At 39.8% G+C, this 23,333-nt stretch overlaps 2 protein-coding genes across 3 annotated transcripts in view; one reads left to right on the top strand and one right to left on the bottom strand.

Annotated features, from left to right (window-relative positions):
• Window positions 1-1,295: 1,295 nt before the first annotated feature.
• On the bottom strand, window positions 1,296-14,892 carry DCAF16 (DDB1 and CUL4 associated factor 16). 2 transcript variants are annotated; one of them, XM_037529418.2, is made up of 2 exons: window positions 14,816-14,892; window positions 1,296-6,963 (listed from the first exon to the last, which is right to left on the bottom strand). In XM_037529418.2, the coding sequence occupies exon 2, from the start codon at window positions 6,362-6,364 to the stop codon at window positions 5,714-5,716; it is 651 nt and encodes a 216-aa protein (XP_037385315.1). In that variant the 5' UTR covers window positions 6,365-6,963; window positions 14,816-14,892; the 3' UTR covers window positions 1,296-5,713. The 2 variants fall into 2 exon arrangements, with proteins under 2 accessions (XP_037385315.1, XP_037385314.1); XM_037529417.2 differs by having other exon boundaries at window positions 1,296-6,978.
• Window positions 14,893-15,159: 267 nt separating this feature from the next.
• Window positions 15,160-23,333, top strand: part of NCAPG (non-SMC condensin I complex subunit G) — a 29,006-nt gene continuing 20,832 nt past the window's right edge. The window contains exons 1-7 of the mRNA XM_037529091.2: window positions 15,160-15,337; window positions 17,416-17,619; window positions 18,247-18,475; window positions 19,685-19,830; window positions 20,108-20,192; window positions 21,180-21,372; window positions 21,592-21,741. Of these exons, the coding sequence (XP_037384988.1) occupies window positions 15,227-15,337; window positions 17,416-17,619; window positions 18,247-18,475; window positions 19,685-19,830; window positions 20,108-20,192; window positions 21,180-21,372; window positions 21,592-21,741 (1,118 nt within the window). The 5' untranslated portion in view covers window positions 15,160-15,226. The remainder of the gene's footprint in view (window positions 15,338-17,415; window positions 17,620-18,246; window positions 18,476-19,684; window positions 19,831-20,107; window positions 20,193-21,179; window positions 21,373-21,591; window positions 21,742-23,333) is intronic.

A 23,333-nucleotide genomic window follows, 5' to 3' on the forward strand; every position in this document is an offset into this window, starting at 1 on the left:
TACTTAACTTATTCCTTTGTTTTGGTGAAGCATGTCCTCCAGTAGCCTCCTAAAAAGGGTACATAATAAGACGTAATTTTGAAACCATGCAAGTCCAAACTTTATTTAAGCCCATACTTGGGTTGTCTGGGTTCAGAATTCTATATTGGAAATAATTTTCCTTTTAAATTTGAAGGCCTTGGGCCTCCCTGGTAGCGCAGCGGTTGAGCGCTGCACTGTGGGCTGTCTGCAGCCTCTGTAGCGCAGGTTCGATTCTCGGCCGGCCAGGGAGATGCCCACATGGCGTGGCAGACCTCTCCTGTCTCGCCCACTGCTCCCCTCAGCAGTGCTTTCAGTCCGTCTGCCTGTTCTGCTCCCTGCTCTCTATCTGGTGAATCTTCTCATCCTCCCGTGCCTCTGGCCTGTACCCCAGTTCTTGTATAAAAATAAATCTTTAAAAAAAAAGTAAATTTGAAGGCCTTGCTTTCATTGCCTTCTGGCATCCACTGCTGCTACTAATGAGTTTCTAAGTGTCATTCTGAAAGCATTCTTTTATATGACGCTATTTCTCCCCTTCAGGTACTTTTAGCATCTCCTTTAACCCTGGCATCCTGAAATATAGCCTGCTTTTATGTTTGTTTAATTCATTAGGCCAGCCACTCAGTGGATCCTTTTAATTTAGGAGACTCATTTCTGATATTTTGGGGAAATGTTCCTCAATTTTATCTTCTCACTTCCTTTCTTTTTTCTCTTCACCTCTTATTTATCTAATGTTGTATCCCATTCTGAATTTCTAAATTTATTTTATTCTTTCCTATTTTCCATCTCTGTCTTTTTACTCTACTTTCTGAAATTTCTTCCACTTAATCTTCCATCACATCTACTGAATGTTTAATTCTGGCTTATTTTTCTAATACTTTCAAGTTCTAATTTTTCCTTTTTTATAGCATCTTGTTTTCATTCCATGAATGTAATATATTCTCCTGGTTTTGAGACTATTACAGCTTCTTTGGGGAGTTTTATGTTCCCTGCATTATATGCAATATTTTTCAGATTCTTTTAGTTGTTTTGTTTTTTCTCTTTCATTGTTGGAAGTCCAGTGATCCTTTGCTATGAGGTTCTAAATCAAATGCCTGAAAGTTGTGTATCAATAAGCAGGGCTTATGGCCTCTGATTTTCACTGTAACAAATAATCATATGGCAAACTGTTCAATTGTTCATCTTGCTAGATGGAGTGGGCAGGGCTGGGTATAAGCCCAGTTGCCAGATTCTGTAGCGCGGTGGAAAAGGGGCACTGAAGACTCACGAATACCTACATTCTCTCAACACTCTTTTCAGCATAGAGCCTAGGAACACCAGCATTCTCTCCTTCACACATATCAGTTCTATGTCCAAGTGGGGCTTAGTTGCTCCACAATCCTCCAATCTTTTGCTAGAAAAGAGGCATAAGAGGCATGGTTGCCTAATTACAAAAGGAGGGCAAAAACATACTTTCAAGTAATCCCCTTGTTCTCAACTTTGCGCTTCGTTCCCATCTTCCAGGTTAACTTGTTCTTCAAATCCTTGGGTCTTTGGGGAGTTCTGGAAGGTGTGTTCCAAATTTCTGTGATGATGAGTGAGTGCCAGAATTGTGCTACCTAGCAAATATCTTTAAAAAAAGCAATACACTTAATCTTTCCCTTTTATAGTGAGTGAGAAAGTCACCGCTAAAATATATATACAAACAAAACCCACAAACCCAAAGTACCTGTTTTTGAGATAGTACTTAAAAAATTTGTGTCTGGCAATGTCCGAAAGGTTGTGTGATTATTTTAGCCAGCTATGTGTCTTCTATAAAAATTCTTATATTTGCAACCAAGCTTCCTCTTCCACCTCTCAACAGCAGTTGTATCCTTGGGTCAACTGTGTGTAAGCATCTCTTTCCCCTCATCAAGTATTTGGATGTAAGACAGCAACACATAATGGGAAGAGCTGGGCTGCTTCCTGGGAATAACTGCAAGACTACAGCCCAAGCTGAATCAATGTTACCTGGATCAATGCTAAATTTGCAGGGTTTCCAGATAACATCTAGGGTGCCAGTTAAATATGATTTCAGATTTTTTTTTTCTGGTAGAAGTATGTCCTATATTTCATTGTTTATCTGAAATTCAAATTTAATTGACCATCTTGTATTTCTGCTATATCTGGCAACCCAAGACATTTAAACAAATAACATGAGCTGCAATTACTCTTAAGCCCAGGGAATAAGGCACAACCTCCCAAATGATCCCAGGAATATTCATGTCATATGTCTTCCCGAACTATGATCCAAACCTACACTGAGCTAACATTTTTAAACTGACTCCATGCTGTTTGGGAGCGATAACTCTGGTACTGTCTGCTTGATACTCCAAATTATTTCAGTCAAGCATTTCTTTCCCATATCTCATTGAAAAGAACTCATTGTGACTCTCCCAGGTAACAGAAGATGGGCAGTCTGTAAGTATCAGATTATTGCGGTATTGTTCTTTTTTTGTCTCATACCCCAAACCTTCATAGTATCCATGTATGAGCCTCCTGCTGCCACCAACTGGAAGAGTAGGGCATTACATTCAATGATCACAAAATCATAAGCACCATCAAGATTGTTTTTAAATTGGCAGAGATGCATCACAGATATTTTTCTTTTAATAGCAATTTGACACAGATGAAATACCCAGTGGCCGATATCAGCTATTGTATCTCCATCAACTTTCTGTTGCTCATTGGTGGAATCATATGCCAGCAGTTGACATAAATTGTTTCATGAAGTCTCTGAAGTTTATCCATTTTCTGGGCTTTCCTATATATTGTAGTAACATGAACAAAACATGTCAATGCCTTGTGAATTTAGCACATACAACTTCACATGCTTCTAAAATACCTATTTATCCCCTTGGCTACTAGTGAGGGTTTAAGGGGTTTAATTAGGGGAGCACACTCTCCATACACATTCCCACTGCACTTGAATGGCTGTCCCAGTCACTTTTGTGATTCCCCATTATAAGCCATGTTCAGACTAAAGGTGTTAGGACTAGATCCAAGAAAGCAGAAATGGCATCAGTGGTCAAAAGCTTGGGGCAAATTACAGTGGTTAAATGTTAAATGTATTTTAAAACTAATTTCTTATGAAGTTTTTTTTTTTTATTTCACTTTGCACTCCCAGCATCAGGATTATAGCAGGCACATGGTAATGCTACCTGATGAATGACTAATCTAACAGGAGATTTAAAACAGATATGTTGTTCCAAAAGACAGAGTTCTCTAACATTGGAGTCAAAAATAGAAAATCATTTGAGATATGAGAATTTATGTATCAGTAAAAAAATAACCTAAGTGGCATCTAAGGTCCCTAGTTGTTTTAATAATCTACTAATATCAAAACATTGTCTCTTCCTAGAGAAATTCTGTGATAGGACCCCCAGCAGGATAATTCCCTAAAGGCAGCCTTTTGCCCTCCTCCTGCCATGTATCCATTTTTTTAAAATTCTCTTAGGAAGCTGGTGGGATTTAAAGACATGTCTGTGGTCTCCTGGGCTCAACAAATATGGATTGCTTTAACAAGAAGCTACCTATCTAGATGGAGAGAGAACAGTGCCTTTAAATAACATTAATGGTTGTGGATTTAGAAATCTTGTTTCCTTACTCCTTCTATATTTCTAGAGGCTCATTTCCTTCTTTATCCTAATGGGAAGGCCCATGCAGGGAGTGTACGAAAGTGCAAATTCACCCTAACCTGACATACACGACACACAAAAAAGGCTTATTCAGGTACATAAAAATTTGTGCAATCTGGAATTACTTCATATGGACAAACAAATGGGTTGAAAGCTGGGTCTTGATAGAGTATCTGACATTTTCTTCAAGTGTGTTTCATTTCTACAGCTTCAAAGTCATCTATCTGGTAGATGTGTATGCTGTATCTACTGACTCTATTCAGCATTTATAGAACATTGATGCCTTAAGCCTAGCAGGGTCTATTTCATTTGTGGAGAACAAATGACTGTACTCTGTTCAGCATGTACAAAGCTGTTGGTTTATTCAGCTGCAAAGATGGAGAAAGGTTTCCTTTGAGTGAATAGCAAAATGAGTTCGTGACCAAGGCATCTTTACTGAGAGGCATGTGCGCACACACACACACAGAGAAGAGTATGTTCTGATTACATAAATATCAACATACTTTAATTTTCAGACCTTCCTCCCTCTTCCCCATTTAAAGACGACACAGATTCTTGTAACATTTTAAAAAATTGCAAAACAATTTTTTACAGAACATTTACACAGAATAGTTTCTGATACATTCATTTTGCACTATCAGTTCAGTAATTTTCCATTAACAAATATTCTTACTACCTACTAAAATGCTCCCTTTTCCTTAAGATAACTAGTCTCAGCAAAAATTCTCACTAGATTATAAACATTCTCTCTTTAGAAAGTTGCTATACATTTATAGATGTGATTCCAATAACGTTTCAACGCTTTGATGCCACATTGCACACGGCACTTAATATGGCCAACAGAAAAAAGTAAAACCAACATAAGAATAAAGATGTATCTTTAACAACTGATTTTCTGACTCCCTCTTTATTGTAGGTGTGTGAAAAGATTCAGTGGTTTCATGCCAATTTTATATTGATTTCTATGTTTTGACTCAACTAAATACAGCAAGACTCTCTTATAAGGATACTCTTCCTTGTTCAACCGTTATAGAAAAATAATGATAAAAAACATCAATCTCAGACTGTATTAGACTGAGATGCTCTGTAGTAAGGGTCTTAAGTTAAAAAGATTCCTGAAGTTTGCAAAGGGTATGGAAAGTGCATAAACTATTGCTGCAGGAAACACTATACAAATAAAATGTTCCAGTCCACTAGAATTAATGTGAAGCATAAATGTCCTCACTCCTTTCCCACTGGTCTTCTGAAATGTGTTTTACTTACTCGCGACTAAGGTCCGGGTTCCAAGATGCAGGAAACATACTATTGTTAGGACAGGTGTTTGTTTAAAACAAATCCCAAGGTATGGTCTTATAGGCCAATTCAAAGTCAAGCCGGCACGAGCCTGTGACAGAATTTACGCTGTATTATAGATACCATAACAGGTCTGGGGCAGGGTAGACTGGGTCTGAAACTGCATTCTCTCCCCAAGAATCAGAAAGCCCAATAGGGTACCTTATCTAGGTCTATCTACATAAAAGCTGGAAGATAAATCCATAGCCCCATCATTTCCTTTTGTCGTTATTCAATTTAACTCCCTCTAGCAATGAATGTCAGAGACGAGCATGCTCTGAAAGATGTCACTGGGAGTTAATGACTCCACTTTCCATAATGTGGTTCCGAAGACTGGGTGACACAGGGAGTAGTGGCCTACTTTTTTCTTCAAATTAAAAAATATCTACTTTAAGAGTTCACTGAGAGAGCAAAGTGGGGAGAACTGAATGTGAACAGTCAATTTACTTTTTGTAATATGGTTGCTGCTGACCATTTCTCCACTGATGTTCTCATTTTATCCACAGGGCCTATCCAAGAGCATACAACCCACATTTTCTATAGAAGATTAGGGGATTCCTGGGTGTACATTCTGTCCCTGGAAGTACTCTGGCTTGTCAGGACAGAGCATTGTATGAGAAGGCAGCAGTCTCTCAGCTGTGGGCTGTGGAACTCTGTACTTCCTTCTCAACTGGCAACATGAGAGCTATCTGGCAAGTGGTCGATCTTTACAGCGATGCATTTAGGAGTTTGTTAACTGCCTTCTGGAAGTCAGTATAGGAGTAAGTGGTGTTGATGGGTTCAGTACGGGTTGTCTCCTTAACTGTTTTAGTTAACCAGCCACAACAACAACCAGAAACACATGAGTTTGGGGTCTGTCTTAGGTAGTCAAGTATGGGAGTAGCTCTGCTCAGTGTTCGGCTTAACTGTTTGGTAGCAAACTGCAGTGCTCCATTTAGAGTGGCCTGGTTTCTAGAAAGTCGGCTGGGACTGGTAAGGGGCTTTTGAAAAGGTGGAACTCCACATGAAGCCAGAGGGGGCCATTCAGGAATTGGTTCCAGTTTGGGTACACAGTGGGAGCAATGGGAGAGTCTCAGACCTATCTCTCGAAGTATATGGACAGGTGTGCTCGGGTCCAGGAGTTTAGCATGATAGAGCCAGGAATTAGGATTTAAAGGTTTCCAAGTGGTAGAATATTTTAAAAGGCACTTAACCTGCCACGCAAGACTCTCTAGAGGCGTGAGGTTGGGCATCACAGGGTTATCTTCTTCAGAGGAATCCCACTCTTCCCCAGAACTCTCATTCAGGTAGTCAGCATTTTCTTCTTCCTCACTTTCTGAGTCTGATAAAGGGTCAGGAGAGGGATTTCTGGGACCCATTGGAGTACAACAGAAGAAGGAATCAGAAGAAGGTACCAATCTATGCCAGCAAAACACTAACACTGGCACAAAAAAAAAAAAAAAAAAAAAAAAAGATGAAAAATCCTTTCCACAAGATTAATTTGTTTCTCAGTCCATGACACACACAGTATAGTATGCCTCTGGGTCACATCTCTGTGCAGCTCTTCAAGATTACGCTGTATATTCTTCGATTACAGAGAAGACATCTTAGTTCTCAGGACCAGTTCTGTGTGTAAAAGTGTTAGTCACTTACCAGCAGCAAGGTTAGAGTCTCTCCTTCAAATCCCGACTACCCAGGAAGAGAATCTAGGCTAGCCGATATTCTGAGTGTGGTCTCAAATGGTCATTATATTGTGAGACACTGGTGTACTCTGCTTTGTTGGCAGGGATATTTTATCTACTTGGTAATGAAAAGAAACTCATTGGCTGCCTTCGTTGTTCGCTGGAGCAGGGGGACAGTGGGGATCGGTTGTCAAGGACATCGGGTGTACATGGCGCCGATGTTTTCCACTGGTGGTGCAAATGCTCTTGGAAACTGGTGACTTAGTTGTTGGACTATCTGGAAAGGTAGCCTTAACCTGTGAATGAGAAGACTAGAGACATGATAATAAAGCCTGAAAGTACTGGGTACCATTATTGTCCATCCAGCTGTTGCGTATCCCAGAACGTGGGTGCTGAAGCCTTATTGGCTTTCCCACCTAGAGCTCATAGGCTTCGGCAGACTTCCCTAACATGAATGACTCCTGATAACACAAAACTAGAAGAGGAGTCTGGTTTGTGGCTGTTATGACCATACTCACAGGTATGAGAGAGGATGGCAGTTACTAAGCAGGTATACACTGCAGGCATTACAATGAATATAAACAAATTAAACTTACAGTTAAGAGGCAGATACTCGGACTATATTAAAAAACAAAATAAACTTCCATAAATGCTGCTAACAAGCCATTTTAAATCAAGATGACACAGAAAGGTCAAAAAGAAAAGGGTAAAAAAGGACATCTCACACAACCGAGAAACAAAAAAAGCTGGGGCAGCAATCTCAGTATTCAACAAAGATAAGGGATAAAAAATATAAGGCATAAAGATGGATGATAATACCAGTAAAAAGAAGAGAGTAGGATAACATACATGTCATAAACATACATAAACCTGAAAGCACATCCTAAAAATTTCTCAAGAAACTGATAAAATTGAGAAGGAAGAAGTATAAGCAGGGATGTTAAAGGCAGAAAAATAACTAAAATAGTTAATTCATTTTAGGTATTACATAAGAGTACAGAACTCTACACCCAACAGAACAGATACATGGGCACACAAATCTACACACATAAATCCTGTTATTGTTCCAACGATGTGCCTGCTTTGTGGTTGTGTACTGCTTTGCTAAGGCTATCCATCAGGACTCACCAACCCAATTCTTGGTTTCATAACTAGATCAGGGTCTAGTTTTTTTTTTTTTTTAAAAGATTTATTTATTTATTTATACAGCACTGGGTACAGTCAGAAGTGCGGGAGGGTGAGAGAATTCACCAGAGCCAGAGCAAGGAGCAGAGCAGGCAGAAGGACCGAAGGACACTGCTGAGGGGAGGGGAGCAGCGGGCAGCAGGAGAGGTCTGCGCGCCATGTGGGAACCTCCTCCAGTGGCCGGGGAGCAGCCGGGGATTGAACTGGTGCCACAGAGGCTGAGGGCAGCTTCACAACCCAGCGCTCAACCGCTGTGCACCAGGGAGGCCCGATCAGGGTCTAGTTTTAAGGGTCAATTTCATTCAGATTAAAGTCTCTGACCATAATTTAATAAAAGATACTAAAGGTTAGTTAAAAGTAATCCTCTTCTGGGAAACGAAGTAACTCAAGGTTTACATGGAAATCATAATATTAAGAAATATTAAAAGTTAATAATATAAACACAAGCCAAAATTTATATGATATGGCTAACCCAGCACCTAAAGGAACGAGGAAGTTAAAATGTCCACAGTTAAGCATTCAAGAAAATGGAAAAGAGAAATAGTAAAATAGGCAGAACAATAATAAATGAAATACTGTATAAATATGTAGGAAATAAAATAGTATTTGGCAGAATAATAAAGAAGATTGATAAAAGATGGCTATCTGAAAATAGGAAAAAAGAAACTGAGTCTTATCAAGAAAGGTTTAAAAATAACAAAAAGATTACTTATAAGAACATGACAAATGCTAAAAATAAAAATCTAGATGAAACAGCTCAGTTCTAGAATATAAACAATAAATTTTGTATAGGAGGAAATAGACTTCTAGACCATTAGGTATTACAGAAACTGAGAAAGTATCAAACTCCTATTAAATATATTAGGTTCATACAGTTTTAGCGGTAAGTTATACTAAGCCTTTAAGGATACTTACAAGTAGTATCACAAAAAAAAAAAAAAAAGCATATGAACAGACCAATCTCTTTTAAGAGACTAAAGTATTAATTCCAAATCTATAGAGGAACTAATTTAGAAAAGTAGAGCACATTTCACTTGAAAAATATACAAACAAAACCTAGTATTGTCTTAAAAAAAGCAGCATGCCACAATCATGTAGAATTTATTCCAGGAAAGCAAGAGAATCTTGATATCAGAAAATTTATAAATATGTCACCACAGTAATAAAGTGGGGGTAGGGGGGAAGACCAGATAATTTAATCAATGGTGGATTATCTAACCTTTCCCTAGTTTCCAATCAGCATCTACTTATGCTTTAAGAAACAAAGCACTTATCAAACTAGGAGGAGTTCCTTTCTCAACTGAGTAAAGGTTATCTAGCAAAAAATTTTAGCCATTATCCTGAATGAGGAACTACAGACACCTTCCTTTAAAAAAACTCTGGTAAGGATGACCACGGCTGACACAGTGTCAAATCTCCTGATCAATGTTATACACACCCAGAACAAACAAAACATAACAAAGGAAATAAATGACAGGCATACAAATTGAAAGAAAAGGGACAAAAGAATTTACCTATGATATGGCCATCTAGTTTGAGAAACTAACATATAAAGTATTAGAGCTAATAAAAGGGCTCAACAAAGCTCCTGGACCTGATAAACCTATGAACAGTCATTCATTCATTTATGCAGCACTTACTATTTGCCAGGTACTATGCTAGGAAAATGCCTAAATTTTGAATCATTTTAGATTCTAGCAACTCTATAAGATAGATACTTTCCTTGTCCCATTTTACAGAAGTTTTTAAGCTACCTGCCCAAAGTCATACTTCTACTAAGTCAAAGAATCTGAACACAGGTACTCTGAACTTCTATACCACAACAGTACCTGGAAAAGGAATTACATATTTACCTTTTACAATAGAGGAAAAAAACGAAGAACATCAAACCTATAAAGGTTCTAGGAACTAATCAACATGCAAGACCTCTATGAAGAATGTAAAGTTGTAATAAGGGACACAGAAGATAATTTAAAATAGACATACCTTGTTCTTGGAACAAATAAATATTCAAATTTAACATATACAATCCTAATATGCAAAGAAGAAAATTCTACATGTAGCCAAATCAACTATTTAAATGGAAGTACAAAGAAGGTTCTTGTCCTACAAGATATAAACATATATTACAAAAGCCACAGAAATTAAACAAATGGAGTTAGTTTAAGGGCAAACAATCCAATTAAATAGAACAAAGCTGAGAAACAGAGCCAATACAAAATTTTGGCATGCAAAGCACAATAAATTAGTACATAAAACCAAGGGGGAAATGCATTTAGCACATATTGGTAAAACTGGTCGATGATGTGAAGAAAAATAAAATTGTTATACCTATATAATGTGACATATGAAGGAAAACTCATGAAGGATTAAAGGCTAAACAATAATCTAATTACATTACATACTTAATGTGTAAAACCACAGAGTTAACAGAATATAACATCAGGGACTGTATTTGTGTCTTCCTTCCCAGGGAAGGTGTTCTTAAATTAAAATAAATAAATAAATAAATAAAGCATAAGACCCAAAACAATGAATTTAACAATTCAACATTAATCATTTCTGGATTGAACCGCAGAACAAAGTTAACTACAAAATCAACAACAAAAAAGATAGCAACCTCAATATGGAAATTGTGAAAGCACAAAAATATCCAGTTTACAGAAGAGAACATCCACTAGCTACAGGCTAGGAGAGAGCACCCTATTCTACTAGCATGGTGAAGATGAGGAAGCCAGAGCATGCCAAGTGTTGAGAGGAGACTGATGAACTCCTTTAGGAAGCAGCACTGCTGGTCAATTAGCATGGGACAGCCTTTCTGAAGGACAATCTGGCTGCACTACATAGTCTATTTGCACATCTCCCAATCTAGCCATTCTACACTTACTAGTACATGCAGCAGGAAAACCCCCCAAACAAAAAACCACAAAACAAAACATGTACGGTGAAGTTCTGTCTTGGATGGTAAGGAATTAGAAGCACTCTGGGTTTCCAACTCTAGAGAAACAGACATGTAAAATGCAGTGACAGCACATTAAAAGTAAACACACCAACACAGACAGACTAAGGGCATAGCTCTAAATGAAAAAAGCAAAAAACAAAGTATCAATATTCCACTTATGCCTCTCTATAGGAAATCACTCTACAGGTGATTTCCAGTGAGTCAGTAAACATCTCCAGTTTCAAATACACACTGAGTTGTGTTAATAAGGTCCTATGGTCTGGTTTCATGTCAGTAATCGTCCCCTAAGGAACATTTTTCTGGCTTCTCTACACATTGTTTTTATCTAATTCAGTTCCCAGCAGTGTCTGGCACCTATTAGAGGTTTAGAACATTTTTGAAGGAATTAGTGACAAAATGATGATGGCCTGCTGTAAGGAACTATACAAGCACGCTTTATTTTTATTTTAGGGAGACAAAACTCCCAAATTTTATTTAGGTAATTTGGCAAAATGTCTGACAAACACAAATGAAACTAATTTTTTAAGAGCAATAAAGTACTAAAGGAATATAAACAGAACTGTTTATGACTTTAAGAACAAATACTTTTAAGTTTATAATAGCACCCAGTTCAATCTGAAAACAAAATCAAAATGTATTGTCTTCATTTTATTAATTGAGATGAGAAGCTGCTGGCTTTATTTCTTCTGCCCATTTATATTTCTACCACGTTCATTTCAACCAGATCCCACTGGCAAGATTACTGGTTATTGTGTTAATCATAGTGTTCTTTAAAAGGGTCAACTGTACTTTAGCAGAAATAAGACAAAGTATCTTTGAAGGTATATGTAAATTCTAGAGTGAACTCATCATATCAGGCCTTTGTATTCCATGTATAATCTTCCCATGTCAAAGCTGAATTGACCACTCATTCCATATACTCTGGGGACAACTTAACTTTAATAGGTTTTCTGTAATTTTAGGACTAACTAGTTTACCAGACAAATTCTCTAGTTTCACTATTTCTTCAACTAAACTAAGTTTACTAAAGACAGGAAAAGATTTATTTCCATAGTTGTCGTTATTTGTTCTCTTTTCTCACAGCAAAAGTCAAGAAACAGGTAAGCTCTAAAGCACTAAGACTATGATATTAAGTTCAACACAGCATCTCTTTTTACCAGTCTGGTGGAGGTATGATTGATGAAAATTATATTCTCAACACGTACAATGTGTTGTTTTGATATATATACATTTACTGCTTATATATATAAGCAGTATATATATGATATATATACATATATATATACATTTACTGTTTTGATATATATACATTAACCATCAGGTTTGTTAACACATCCATCACCGCACTCACCATTACCACTTTGTGCCTTATGAGAATATTTGAGAACTACTTTCTTAGTAATTTTCAAGGATACACGGTTACTAATTAAACTGCAGTCCCTATGCTGTATTAGTTATCTGGCACTCAAAACAGAATGTTTATACCCTCTGACAAACATTTCAGGTTTCCTCCATCCTCTAGTCACTGCTTCCAATTTCTTAACAACAAAGATTCTACCTGTTGTTACTGAGTCTCACTTTTTTTTGGATTCCACATAAAAGTAGCATCTTTCAGTATCTGTCAGACTTATTTCAACAGCAGAATCTCCTCCAGGTTGGTCCACATTGTTGCAAGTTGCAGGATTTCCTTCTTTGACAAGACTGAACAGTACTTCATTATATTATATATAAACATATACATCTTCATCACCCATTCATCCATCAGTGGACACTTAGGTTGTTTTCTTATCTCGGTTGTTGTGAATAATGCTGCAATGAACATGGCAGGGCAGCTATATCTTTGACAGTGATTTTATTTCCTTTCAATATCTACCTAGAAGTGGGATTGCTGGATCATATGGTCGTTACATTTTTAATTTTTTTTTAAAGATTTATTTATTTTTATTTATTTATACAAGCACTGGGTACAGTCAGAAGTGCGGGAGGGTGAGAGAATTCACCAGAGCCAGAGCGGGGAGCAGAGCAGGCAGAAGGACCGAAGTACACTGCTGAGGGGAGCAGCGGGCGGCAGGAGAGGTCTGCGTGCCATGTGGGACCCTCCTCCGGTGGCCAGGGAGCAGCCGGGGATCGAACCGGCGCCGCGAGGCCGCGGGCAGCTTCGCAACCCAGCGCTCAACCCCTGCGCCACCGGGGAGGCCCACATTTTTAATTTTTTTTTTTAAAAGATTTATTTATTTATACAAGCACTGGGTACAGTCAGAAGCACGGGAGGGTGAGAGAATCCACCAGAGCCAGAGCGGGGAGCAGAGCAGGCAGATGGACCGAAGGACACTGCTGAGGGGAGCAGCGGGCGGCAGGAGAGGTCTGCGCGCCATGTGGGACCCTCCTCCGGTGGCCGGGGAGCAGCCGGGGATCGAACCGGTGCTGTAGAGGCTGCGGGCAGCTTCGCAACCCAGCGCTCAACCGCTGCACCACCGGGGAGGCCCCACATTTTTAATTTTTTGAGGAAACTCTACACTCTCCTATAATAGCTATGTCAAATTAAATTTCCACAAACATATATAGTTCCCATTTCTCCACATCCTTGTGAACACTTATCTTTTGACTTTTTGATAACAGTCATCCTAATAGGTATGAATTGGAATGTTATTGTGCTTCTGACTTGCATTTCCCCAATGATTAGTGACGTTAAGCACGTTTTCATCTACCCACTGGCCACCTGGATGTCTTCTTTGGAAAAATGTCTAGTCAGGTCTTTTGCTCATTTTCCAATCAGGTTGTATTTTTACTACTAGTAGGATGAGTTCCTTATGTATTTTAGATATTAACCTCAATGGTATAGATAGTTTGCAAATAATGACTCCTATTCCAAAAGTTGTTTCTTCATTTTTAATCTAGTATCTTCTAATTTTTTCAGATTATGATGTTCAAAAAACACTGAATTATTACAATAAAAAAACATTATTCCTAAAATAAATTAATCCAACTCTAGTTAGGCTGACCTCTAGTGGTCATATATCTCATTTTTCAGCATGAGAACTCTCATTTGTAGAAAGACAAGTCAAAAAAAAAGAAAAAAGGATATTGTTAGAAACTTCTGTCAAACAAAGTAACAAAGGTAGTAGCAGGTACCCAAAGCATGAAAGAGCTGAGCAACAATTAATGGCCACAAAAATTTTAAAAACGCTTCTAAACATTAGTTCTAATTTTTCGTTTACCGGCTAACTTTACGTGAAAAGGATAGTATATACAATGGCTCTCAAAGTAAAAATAGTTGACGCACTGTCCAGAGCAATGTCTGGCACATTAAGATCCACAAGGCGTCCATTATCGCTAACAAAATATCAATATAAGCCTCAAAAATATTGAAAATAGCAGTTTGGTGTGAGTATCCGGTGTCAGAACAAGGAAACCACCGCACACTTACTCAGAAATGTACTCATAAGCTGTCAACACATAAAAGTGAAGAGTAAATTCAAAAAAAGTCTTTTCTGCCAGGGAGGGAAGGCAACTCAACAGGACAAAGGTGCACAGGTGGTGCATTAGCGGGTTGTGGGTACTGACATGTCCTTTCCTGCCTGACATGATACCCTCAAAAAAAAAAAAAACAAAAAAAAGGCAAGTGTAAAGCCTCAGTTCCTGCTGGCAGCCACCCCACACTTACCTTACCCACCGCCCTAAACACTCCACTCCCAGCTCTCTTGAAGGCTGCTGTGTAAACCAGGCCTCGCAGGCTGGCCCGCCTAGAATAAGCTGCCTCTGAAGGAAGTCGTGCCTCCCCCCGCAGCGCTCCCAGCCGCCTCCCTCCGCCCTCGCAGCCCCGCACCGGCGAGGGCCGAGGCTGGACCGACGGCAGCCGCCGCCATCAGCCGACCCGGGACGTCTCCCTCTCAGTGGAGGCTGCCGAGCCCCCCAGCACGCCCGAGTCCCTCCTCCCGGGGCCCCTGCGCCCCTTCAGTCGGAGCAGGGCCTGTTCCCCTCATCTGGCGCCCAGTTCTCACCCACGGAGGATGCCTCCTTTCTTTCTCGCCTCAGCCCAGCTCCACCGCCCGCGAGGTCCAGCGCCACCAGCCCGGCCCCCGCCGTCGCACCGCCGCGGCGCTGGCGCGCTCAGCAGACGTCACTTCCGGGCGAGCCCACGCCCCCTACCCCAGCTCGACCTTAGGCGCATGCGCCCCAAGCGGGCTGGGCGAGAGAGGGGCGGAGCCACCTGCTTTCGCCCGCGCCGCGCGACGGGCTAGGTAGTCTCGCGATATTTCGTCCCCCGCGGGAGTTTTTGAAAGCTCTGGCGGTAACCACGCCCTGTCTCTCGGAGGCGGCGGGCCCCGCGTCTGAGGCCCGGGTCGGCGGGGGTGTCGCGGGTCATCGGCGGCCGCGGCGGGCAGGGCGCGCCCCGATCGGGTCCCGGCGCCATGGGGGCGGAGAAGAGGCTGCTGCCGGTCAAAGAGGCCTTCCAGCTGGCGCAGCAGCCGCACCAGAACCAGGCGAAGCTGGTGGTGTCGCTGAGCCGCACCTACCGCACGGTGAGCGGGCCCGGCCCGCGGCCCCGGCCCCACCGGGCTCCCCCGGCCCCCGATCCCCTGGCCCCCGGTTCCCCCACCCCCGCCCCCCCATTCCCCCGGCCCCCCGGCCCCCGGCCCCCACCGGGCTCCCCGGCCCCCGATCCCCTGCCCCCCGGTTCCCCCACCCCGCCCCCCCACTCCCCCGGCCCCCGGCCCCCACCGGGCTCCCCCGGCCCCCGATCCCCTGCCCCCCGGTTCCCCCACCCCCGTCCCCCCACTCCCCCGGCCCCCGGCCCCCGGCCCCCACCGGGCTCCCCTGGCCCCCGATCCCCTGCCCCCGGTTCCCCACCCCCGCTCCCCCACTCCCCCGGCCCCCCGGCCCCCGGCCCCCACCGGGCTCCCCCGGCCCCGATCCCCTGCCCCCCGGTTCCCCTACCCCCGCCCCCCGAATCCCCCGCCCCCGGCCCCCCTACTCCCCGACCTCCCCCGGCCCCCGAGTCCCCCTGGTCCCCCGGCTCCCCGACCCTCCAGGCCCCCGGCCTCCCCGACCCCCGGCTCCCCCGGTCTCCGCGGCCCCTCCGCCCCAGCCTCAGGGCTCCGGCACCCCTTTCTCCCCCCGGCGATCGTTGCTGCTCGGTCGGGGGGTGAGCTCGGAGGGCAGCGCGGGATCGCGCAGCGCTCGGGGGGCGGGCGGCTGGATCCGGGGTGCGCGGCGGGAGCCTTGATCCCCGGGGTCGTCCCTCCGGGAACTCCCCGCACCCGTCAGATGCGCCGGCCAGACCCGGGTTCACTTGGCTCCACCCCATGAGCAGCCGAGGCGTTGGGACCCGCTCTCCCCGCCCTGCAAATGCTGGTTTGTCTTGCGGGGATCTGAAGTGGAAAGTGCAGCCCGGCCTGTGGGGAGCTGAAGTGGGGACCCGGCCCCTGGGCTGAAGGGTCAGGGAGCAGCTGATGAGCATCCTCAAGGCCAGCGCGCTCCGATCATGCATCTCTACAGGACTGTATCCCTTGCTTTCGTCAACGTATACTCTGTAACCTAGTTGCCCTGGGCATACTTTCTCTGCAAGTAACGAATTATTGTTGTAACTTCTTAAATTCTAAACATAGTATTCAAATGGTATGTGTGCAATTATTTAATAGTGGTATGTGACTATGAAGAAATCTTGATTTTTTTTTTTTTTTTTTTCTGTTTCAGTCTCATGCAGCAAACAGCAATGCAGTTAGATTTAGAGTTTGCCAGCTCATAAACAAGCCCTTGGGAGGTATGCCAGTCTCTGGTGTAAAGCCCGCTGGGCTGGCGTACTTGAAGAGCTTCCTTCCTCTTCTCTGCATTAAAATACATCCATTACATGTTAATAAATATCATTACTAAAAGTTGAACTTTTTAAAAAATAATTCCAGCGTTAAACTTTTACTCTCTACAAAGCATTTCTCACATGCATTTATTTTAAGTGAGTTCTTTCATTTTGAGAAAAGTAAGAGTTCCTACAAAGAGGTCTATAATTTAGCAAATTCTTTGGCCTGTGTATATTTTGAGATTATATAATGTATATTTAGTATGCGTATGAATCAAGGTAGCATTATACTTTCTCTGCCTGCTTCCCTGACGGAATTCTGCCATAACAGATCCACAAGAAAAGCAGGACGAGGGAAAAAAATTATCTTGAGGTCTACGAAGTATTAGGTCGACATACCAGGGCTTGAAAGTATGGGATAGGATGTGAAGGTTAAATCAAAAGATATTGCCTTGTAGAGAAAGGCTTAGATGTGACAAAATAGGAAAGCACTTGGGTTCATGAAGAAACCTGTTGTTTACTAAACTCAATATGCCAAGCATATTGAGCATTCAAGGGTATTTAAAATAATCAAAGGATCCTTTCACTGTCAAAACTCACATTTTGTTTTCTCCCTGGGAGAAGTCAAACTCCTCTGGAGAGAACTTTGTGAACATTTACTCTTGGATGGTTGGGATAATTGAGAGTTTAGTAAAGAGTGATTATGGTTTGGGTTACGGCTGGTGCTTTCAGCGGTGTTGTACTAATGTTGGGTATAAGTAATTTTATTAATGCAGTTTGTGAAGGGTTTCATTTGTGTTTCAGATGGATGATAAAACAATTTTTCATGAGGAGTTCATTCATTACCTTAAATATGCCATGGTGGTCTATAAACGTGAACCAGCTGTGGAGAGGGTCATTGAATTCGCAGCAAAGTTTGTTACTTCATTTCACCAATCAGATATGGAAGATGATGAGGAAGAGGAAGACGGTGGGATTTTAAATTACTTGTTTACTTTCTTATTAAAGGTAAGAAACTAGAATTTGGGGGGAAGGATTATAGAAAATATTACTATGTTAAAAGGACCTTAGGAGTTTGCATATTTCAGAGAAAGAAATACCTTGTAATTGGCAGAGTATCTATGAATGAGTTTGCCTTTTATGGGACTTACTAAACTGTCATAAAGATTAAAAGTGGGCTTCTCCTTTATTGTTTTTTTCCCTCCTGGTCCAATGCTGTATTACTTTTTTAATTTTAGGAATATTTTACAAACAATACATCCATTATATGTTAACAAATAACATTACTAAAAGTTGAACTTTTAAAATAATTCCAGCATTAAACTTTTAATCTCTCCAAACCATTTTTCACATACATTTATTTTAAATGATTTCTTTTATTTTGGAAAGTAAGAGTTCCTACAAAGAGGTCTATAATTTAGCAAATTCTTTGGCCTATGTATATCTTGAGATTATATAATGTATATTTAGTATGCGTATGAATCAAGGTAGCATTATACTTTCTCTGCAAGTAATGAATTATTGTTGTAACTTCTTAAATTCTAAACATAGTATTCAAATGGTATGTGTGCAATTATTTAATAGTGGTATATGACTATGAATAAATTTTGATTTTTTTTTTTTTTCCTGTTTCAGTCTCATGCAGCAAACAGCAATGCAGTTAGATTTAGAGTTTGCCAGCTCATAAACAAGCTCTTGGGAAGTATGCCAGAGAATGCCCAGATTGATGATGATTTGTTTGATAAAATTAATGAGGCCATGCTTATTAGGTTGAAAGATAAAATTCCCAATGTGAGAATACAGGCAGTTCTGGCTCTTTCAAGACTTCAGGATCCCAAAGATGATGAATGCCCAGTGGTTAATGGTATGTGTAGCTTCCTTTTTCAGTTTGATGACTTTGTTGTAATTCTCATTAGACTAATTTGTATTATGAACTATGTAAATGTGGAAGAGTGTAGGTTTTTCATGTGTGATTAACAATCCCTAAATCTCTCCACCACCCAACTTAAAAAATAGAGTATCATGAGCACCTTTGAAGCCTGTCTTTTGTCCCACACTAGTTATGTCACTCTCCTCAGAGTCAATGATTTTCCTGAATTTTGGGTTATTCTCTTGCTTTTGTTCCAACAGTTGTCTAGATTTCTAAACAATGTTAAATTTTACCTATCATTTCATATGTTATATGGATCGTATTTTCTGTGGCCGTTTTCTCTAAACTTTATTTCTAATCGTAACATTCATTGTTACTGATATTTTTATGTACTGTTTGATAACATTATGTTGTATGAATGTAACAACAGCTCATTACTAATAATGATGGACCTTCTAAAGGTTTCCAGCTATTTTGCTATTAGAAAAAAAGTATTGTTGTTATAATCTTTTTTTTTATATAGGTAGCTTTTGGTACACAGAGTAACCAGGTTAAAGAGTTTTCCTGGTCCTCCCCTGTTAGCGCAGCGGTTGAGCGCTGGGCTGTGAGGCTGCCCGTAGCCTCTACAGCGCCGGTTCGATCCCCAGCCATGGGTGAGGATCCCACATGGTGCGACAGACCTCTCCTGCCACGCCCGCTGCTCCCCTCATCGGTGTATTTCGTCAGTCTGCCTGTTCTGCTCCCTGCTCTGGCTCTGGTGAATTCTCTCACCCTCCCGCACTTCTGACTGTACCCAGTGATTGTAAAAATAAATAAATAAATATTAAAAAAAAAAAAAAAGAGTTTTCCTAAGGTGTATACCTACAGGTGGACTTGTTTGGTTATATGCACTTCATTATAATGTATAAGTGATCTACAACTTACAAGTGATTTACCAATTAATAATTCCAGTAACAGTGCACAGAACCATTCCGAGATCTCAAGGGCTGTTTGTTTTCCATCTTAGGCTTCATGCTCAGTCCACTGACTAGCTTCTTCTTTGTATTTTTGAAGGAAAGATGGCAGAAAAATCTTAAGCTAAAATTAAATGTGGCACCCTAAAAAAATGCTTTTATCAATTTTAAGATAGCAAATTGTGGGCTATCTTGTGATGTCTAAGTAAATATTTCTTTGGTGTACTAAAACATATTGCTCCATTTTTAGCATATGCTACTTTGATTGAAAATGATTCAAATCCCGAAGTTAGACGGGCAGTGTTGTCATGTATTGGACCATCAGCAAAGACGTTGCCAAAAATTGTAGGGCGTACCAAGGATGTGAAAGAGGCTGTCAGAAAGCTGGCTTACCAGGTAAATAGGTCTACTATCTTGTGTAGGCGTAGTCTTAAAATACAAGAAGCCATATTCTTAAAATATTTTTGAAAATTATCTAGCACATAATAATGATTTCAGTTGAGATTTTTATTGACAGACTATAGATAAGTTATGTAAAATCTTACTGCTTTAATTATGTTATTAGATATCAAATTTTCAGGAGTTTTTTTTTTACATTAAGGAGATATTACTAGTTGTGAAATTTGTAATCTATATTGAGTTTAATGACTATCTTTTTTATTCTCTTTTTAAGGTTTTAGCTGAAAAGGTTCATATGAGAGCAATGTCTATTGCTCAGAGAGTAATGCTCCTTCAACAAGGTCTAAATGACAGATCAGGTAAGATAAATATCATTATATAACTTTAATAGATTTAGCAATCAGATTGAAAAGATTTAGGAAACGTGTCCTAAGTTAGGCTGAGTAAGCCTGTCATTCTATAGCCTGTTGAACTTTATCTTGGTATAGTATATATAGAACACATACCCTAGGATTAAAAGCCTTAGGTACTCCAAAGGAACAGAGTTTGTTTCAGCTTTCCTATGTTTTACAGATGGAGAAATGGTAGCTTAAGACTATAAAGCTAATTTACATCTGAAGTAGGTGAGGTTCTATTTTTTGAAATCCTCATTCATCCATTTAAACAGATGTTATGTAGCTTCTTTGTATATGTGAATGTGTTCATCAGAAACAGCAGTTAGAAATATTAGACCAGTATAATTTTCCTATTTTTTTCAATCCTTCCTTTCCTATGTTAAAATTAAAGAATGTGCTTTCAGGAATGATGAGGAATAATATAGTTTCAATTTCCAATTCTCTTGAGGAGACTAAGATGACTCAATTTTGCTGTAGTAAGAAAATCTGAGTTTGAAAACATTAATTTCAGAGGATAGAGGGATAGGACCACTTTAAAAACTAACCATAAATTTGGTTAGTGATATGCTTATATGACTTACTTCTGCATATAGCAATCACGTGTAACAGAAGAAGTCAGGCAACAAGTGAAGTAATAGGTGATATCTGAAGCCCAGTAAACCCATAGGAGAAGGAACACACTGATACTTTTTGTGGACTCTGAAGTGGTTGGGAATTTGGTTTTGACCCACTGTTATATTTGGAATTGAGCATCCAAATGGACTTCTGCAGCACCGTTGTATTTATTTCTTTAGTATACTTTGTTCTGCCCTTTAATCTCTTCCCAATTTTATTGTAAATAGTGACTTTATGTTAATGTTGATCTGAAAGAAGTTAACTATAACAGGCAAAATATAGGAAATGGAAACTAGAGGGAGCCTCAGTTCACTTTTGTTTCAAATGACTCAACAGATGCTGTGAAACAAGCGATACGAAAACATCTTCTTCAAGGCTGGTTACGTTTCACTGAAGGAAATATATTAGAGTTGCTGCATCGATTGGATGTGGAAAATTCTTCAGAAGTGGCAGTGTCAGTTCTCAATGCATTATTTTCAGTGACTCCTCTTAATGAACTGACAGAAATCTGTAAAAATGATGATGGCAGGTACGTAAAGTATTCATCATTCACAATGTGATACTGATGAACTGCTGCAATTCAAGTTAGTCCTCCCTCCATTACATCATTATTTTTTTTTTTTTGTATTGGATAAGTTAACAATTTCGTAATGAAAGGTCTGCTAATTTCCATTTTTTTTAACTCAATTCAGATTTTTAACTGGATAATAAGGGCATGCTTTCTCTTGTTCTCTTATTTTAAATGAAGGAAATTAATTCCAGTGGAAACATTAACTCCTGAAATTGCTTTGTATTGGCGTGTCCTTTGTGAATACTTGAAATCAAAAGGAGATGATTGTGAAGAATATTTAGAGCAGATTTTGCCAGAGCCTGTAGTATATGCAGAGTATTTACTGAGGTAAGATATTTTCCCTTAGTTTGGACTGTTACATGTGTCAACCTCCCAACCACTCCCCCTCAAAAATCATGCTTGATTGGAAATAAGTTAAAGAATTTTTTGGCGGGGGTGGGCTAGGATAACTAGGTATACATTTTGAATCTTTCTGAAGACTGTCCTGTGCTGGTCAGTAAAGTGAAACAGCAAAGTTAGTATGCTTAGGGACATTTTCTTAAAAAACTGCTAATATGGGATTATGAACATTTCTCCGCAAAGTTGATAATGATGATGTGTTACTCTTTGAAACGGATTGGCAAACTTTTTCTAAATGCCAGATAATAAATATCTTAGTCTGTGGACATGTTGTGTCTATCACAGTGACTCAACTCTGCTGCGGTATAAAAGCAGCCAAAGACCATATGTGATAAGTGAGTGTGACTTTTCTGATAAAACTTCTCTCAACTTTTGTGAATGCTAAAATATGAATTTCATATAATGTTCACATGACATGTAAATCCAGTCATCATAATTATTTCAGGTTTTAATAGAATATTCATATCAATGCTGTGTGCACCATGTTGGAATGTTTTAAACAGGAATGCGTTTGATGTAATGCCTAATAGTAGGCATTATTTATTTATAAATTTATTAATAAATGCTTGTAAGATAATATGAGGAAATGTTATATACTTAAATAACATAAAGGAGGACCTTTTTAAGAACTGCTTCATGGATTAAATTCTTAGCTTCTAAAAAATGAACATGTGAATAACTTGGGACCTTTGACTCTTAAGAGGTCAGGGGGTCCTATATTTCCTTTGTCAGTAAATCTGCAAGTTTTAAAATAAGTAACTTAAATCACATTTTTTATATAAAGAAAAACTTTGAAGATTGTGTTACAACTGTCACTGAAAGAATACTTAAGAAATAGGATTTTTTTTGAAGCAGCACCACTAGATAGGATTAATTTATTTAGATACAGAAACAAAATTAAATGCGAAATTGTTTCTTGATAACCTCAGAAATATATTTGCAGACACTTTGTAGCAGGAGGAGTCAATGACACAGAACTCAAATATGAACAATTTCCTGTCAACGGAGGTAATCACATGAAGAGAGAAATAAGGGATAGTTAATGAGGCTTCTCAAATTTAAGTAAGAAAAAGGGACACCAATACAAAAAGAGCTGAGTGGTCTCTTCATTATGAATATCTTAAATAATGTTTTAATATTATTTAGGCAAGGGTTGTAGAAGGTCTTATTTTGGGTAGTGACAGTATACTAAAAGGGTAGTTGAAGGTGTTCCTTTCCTTTTACCTATGTTAAAATAAGAATAATATAGACATTAGTAGGGACCTTAAGCAAGTATTATACAAATTCATGAAGCTATCTATATTCTGCGTTTGTCATTGTATTAATGGGTTACTTGTGAAATTACTATTATTACAATATCATTATTTCAAACAAAAGAACAATTATGAGGGAAGACCAGCTCTTTATGAATAATTGGGTTTATAGAAAAAGGGTTCAGCACTTTATCATTGAGAATAGTTGTGACGCTGAAGTAATTTCTGATCAATTTGAGAAGTATACTGGCATACCTTTGGAAAATT

This window comes from Talpa occidentalis, unplaced genomic scaffold, assembly GCF_014898055.3.
Source record: "Talpa occidentalis isolate TD23 unplaced genomic scaffold, MPIMG_talOcc4v2.1 talOcc4.6, whole genome shotgun sequence".
In the NCBI taxonomy this organism is placed as follows: Eukaryota; Metazoa; Chordata; class Mammalia; order Eulipotyphla; family Talpidae; genus Talpa; species Talpa occidentalis.

Coding starts and splice junctions, on each gene's coding strand:
- DCAF16 (XM_037529418.2), bottom strand. CDS start 6,364: ATGGGTCCCAGAAATCCCTCTCCTGACCCTTTATCAGACTCAGAAAGT.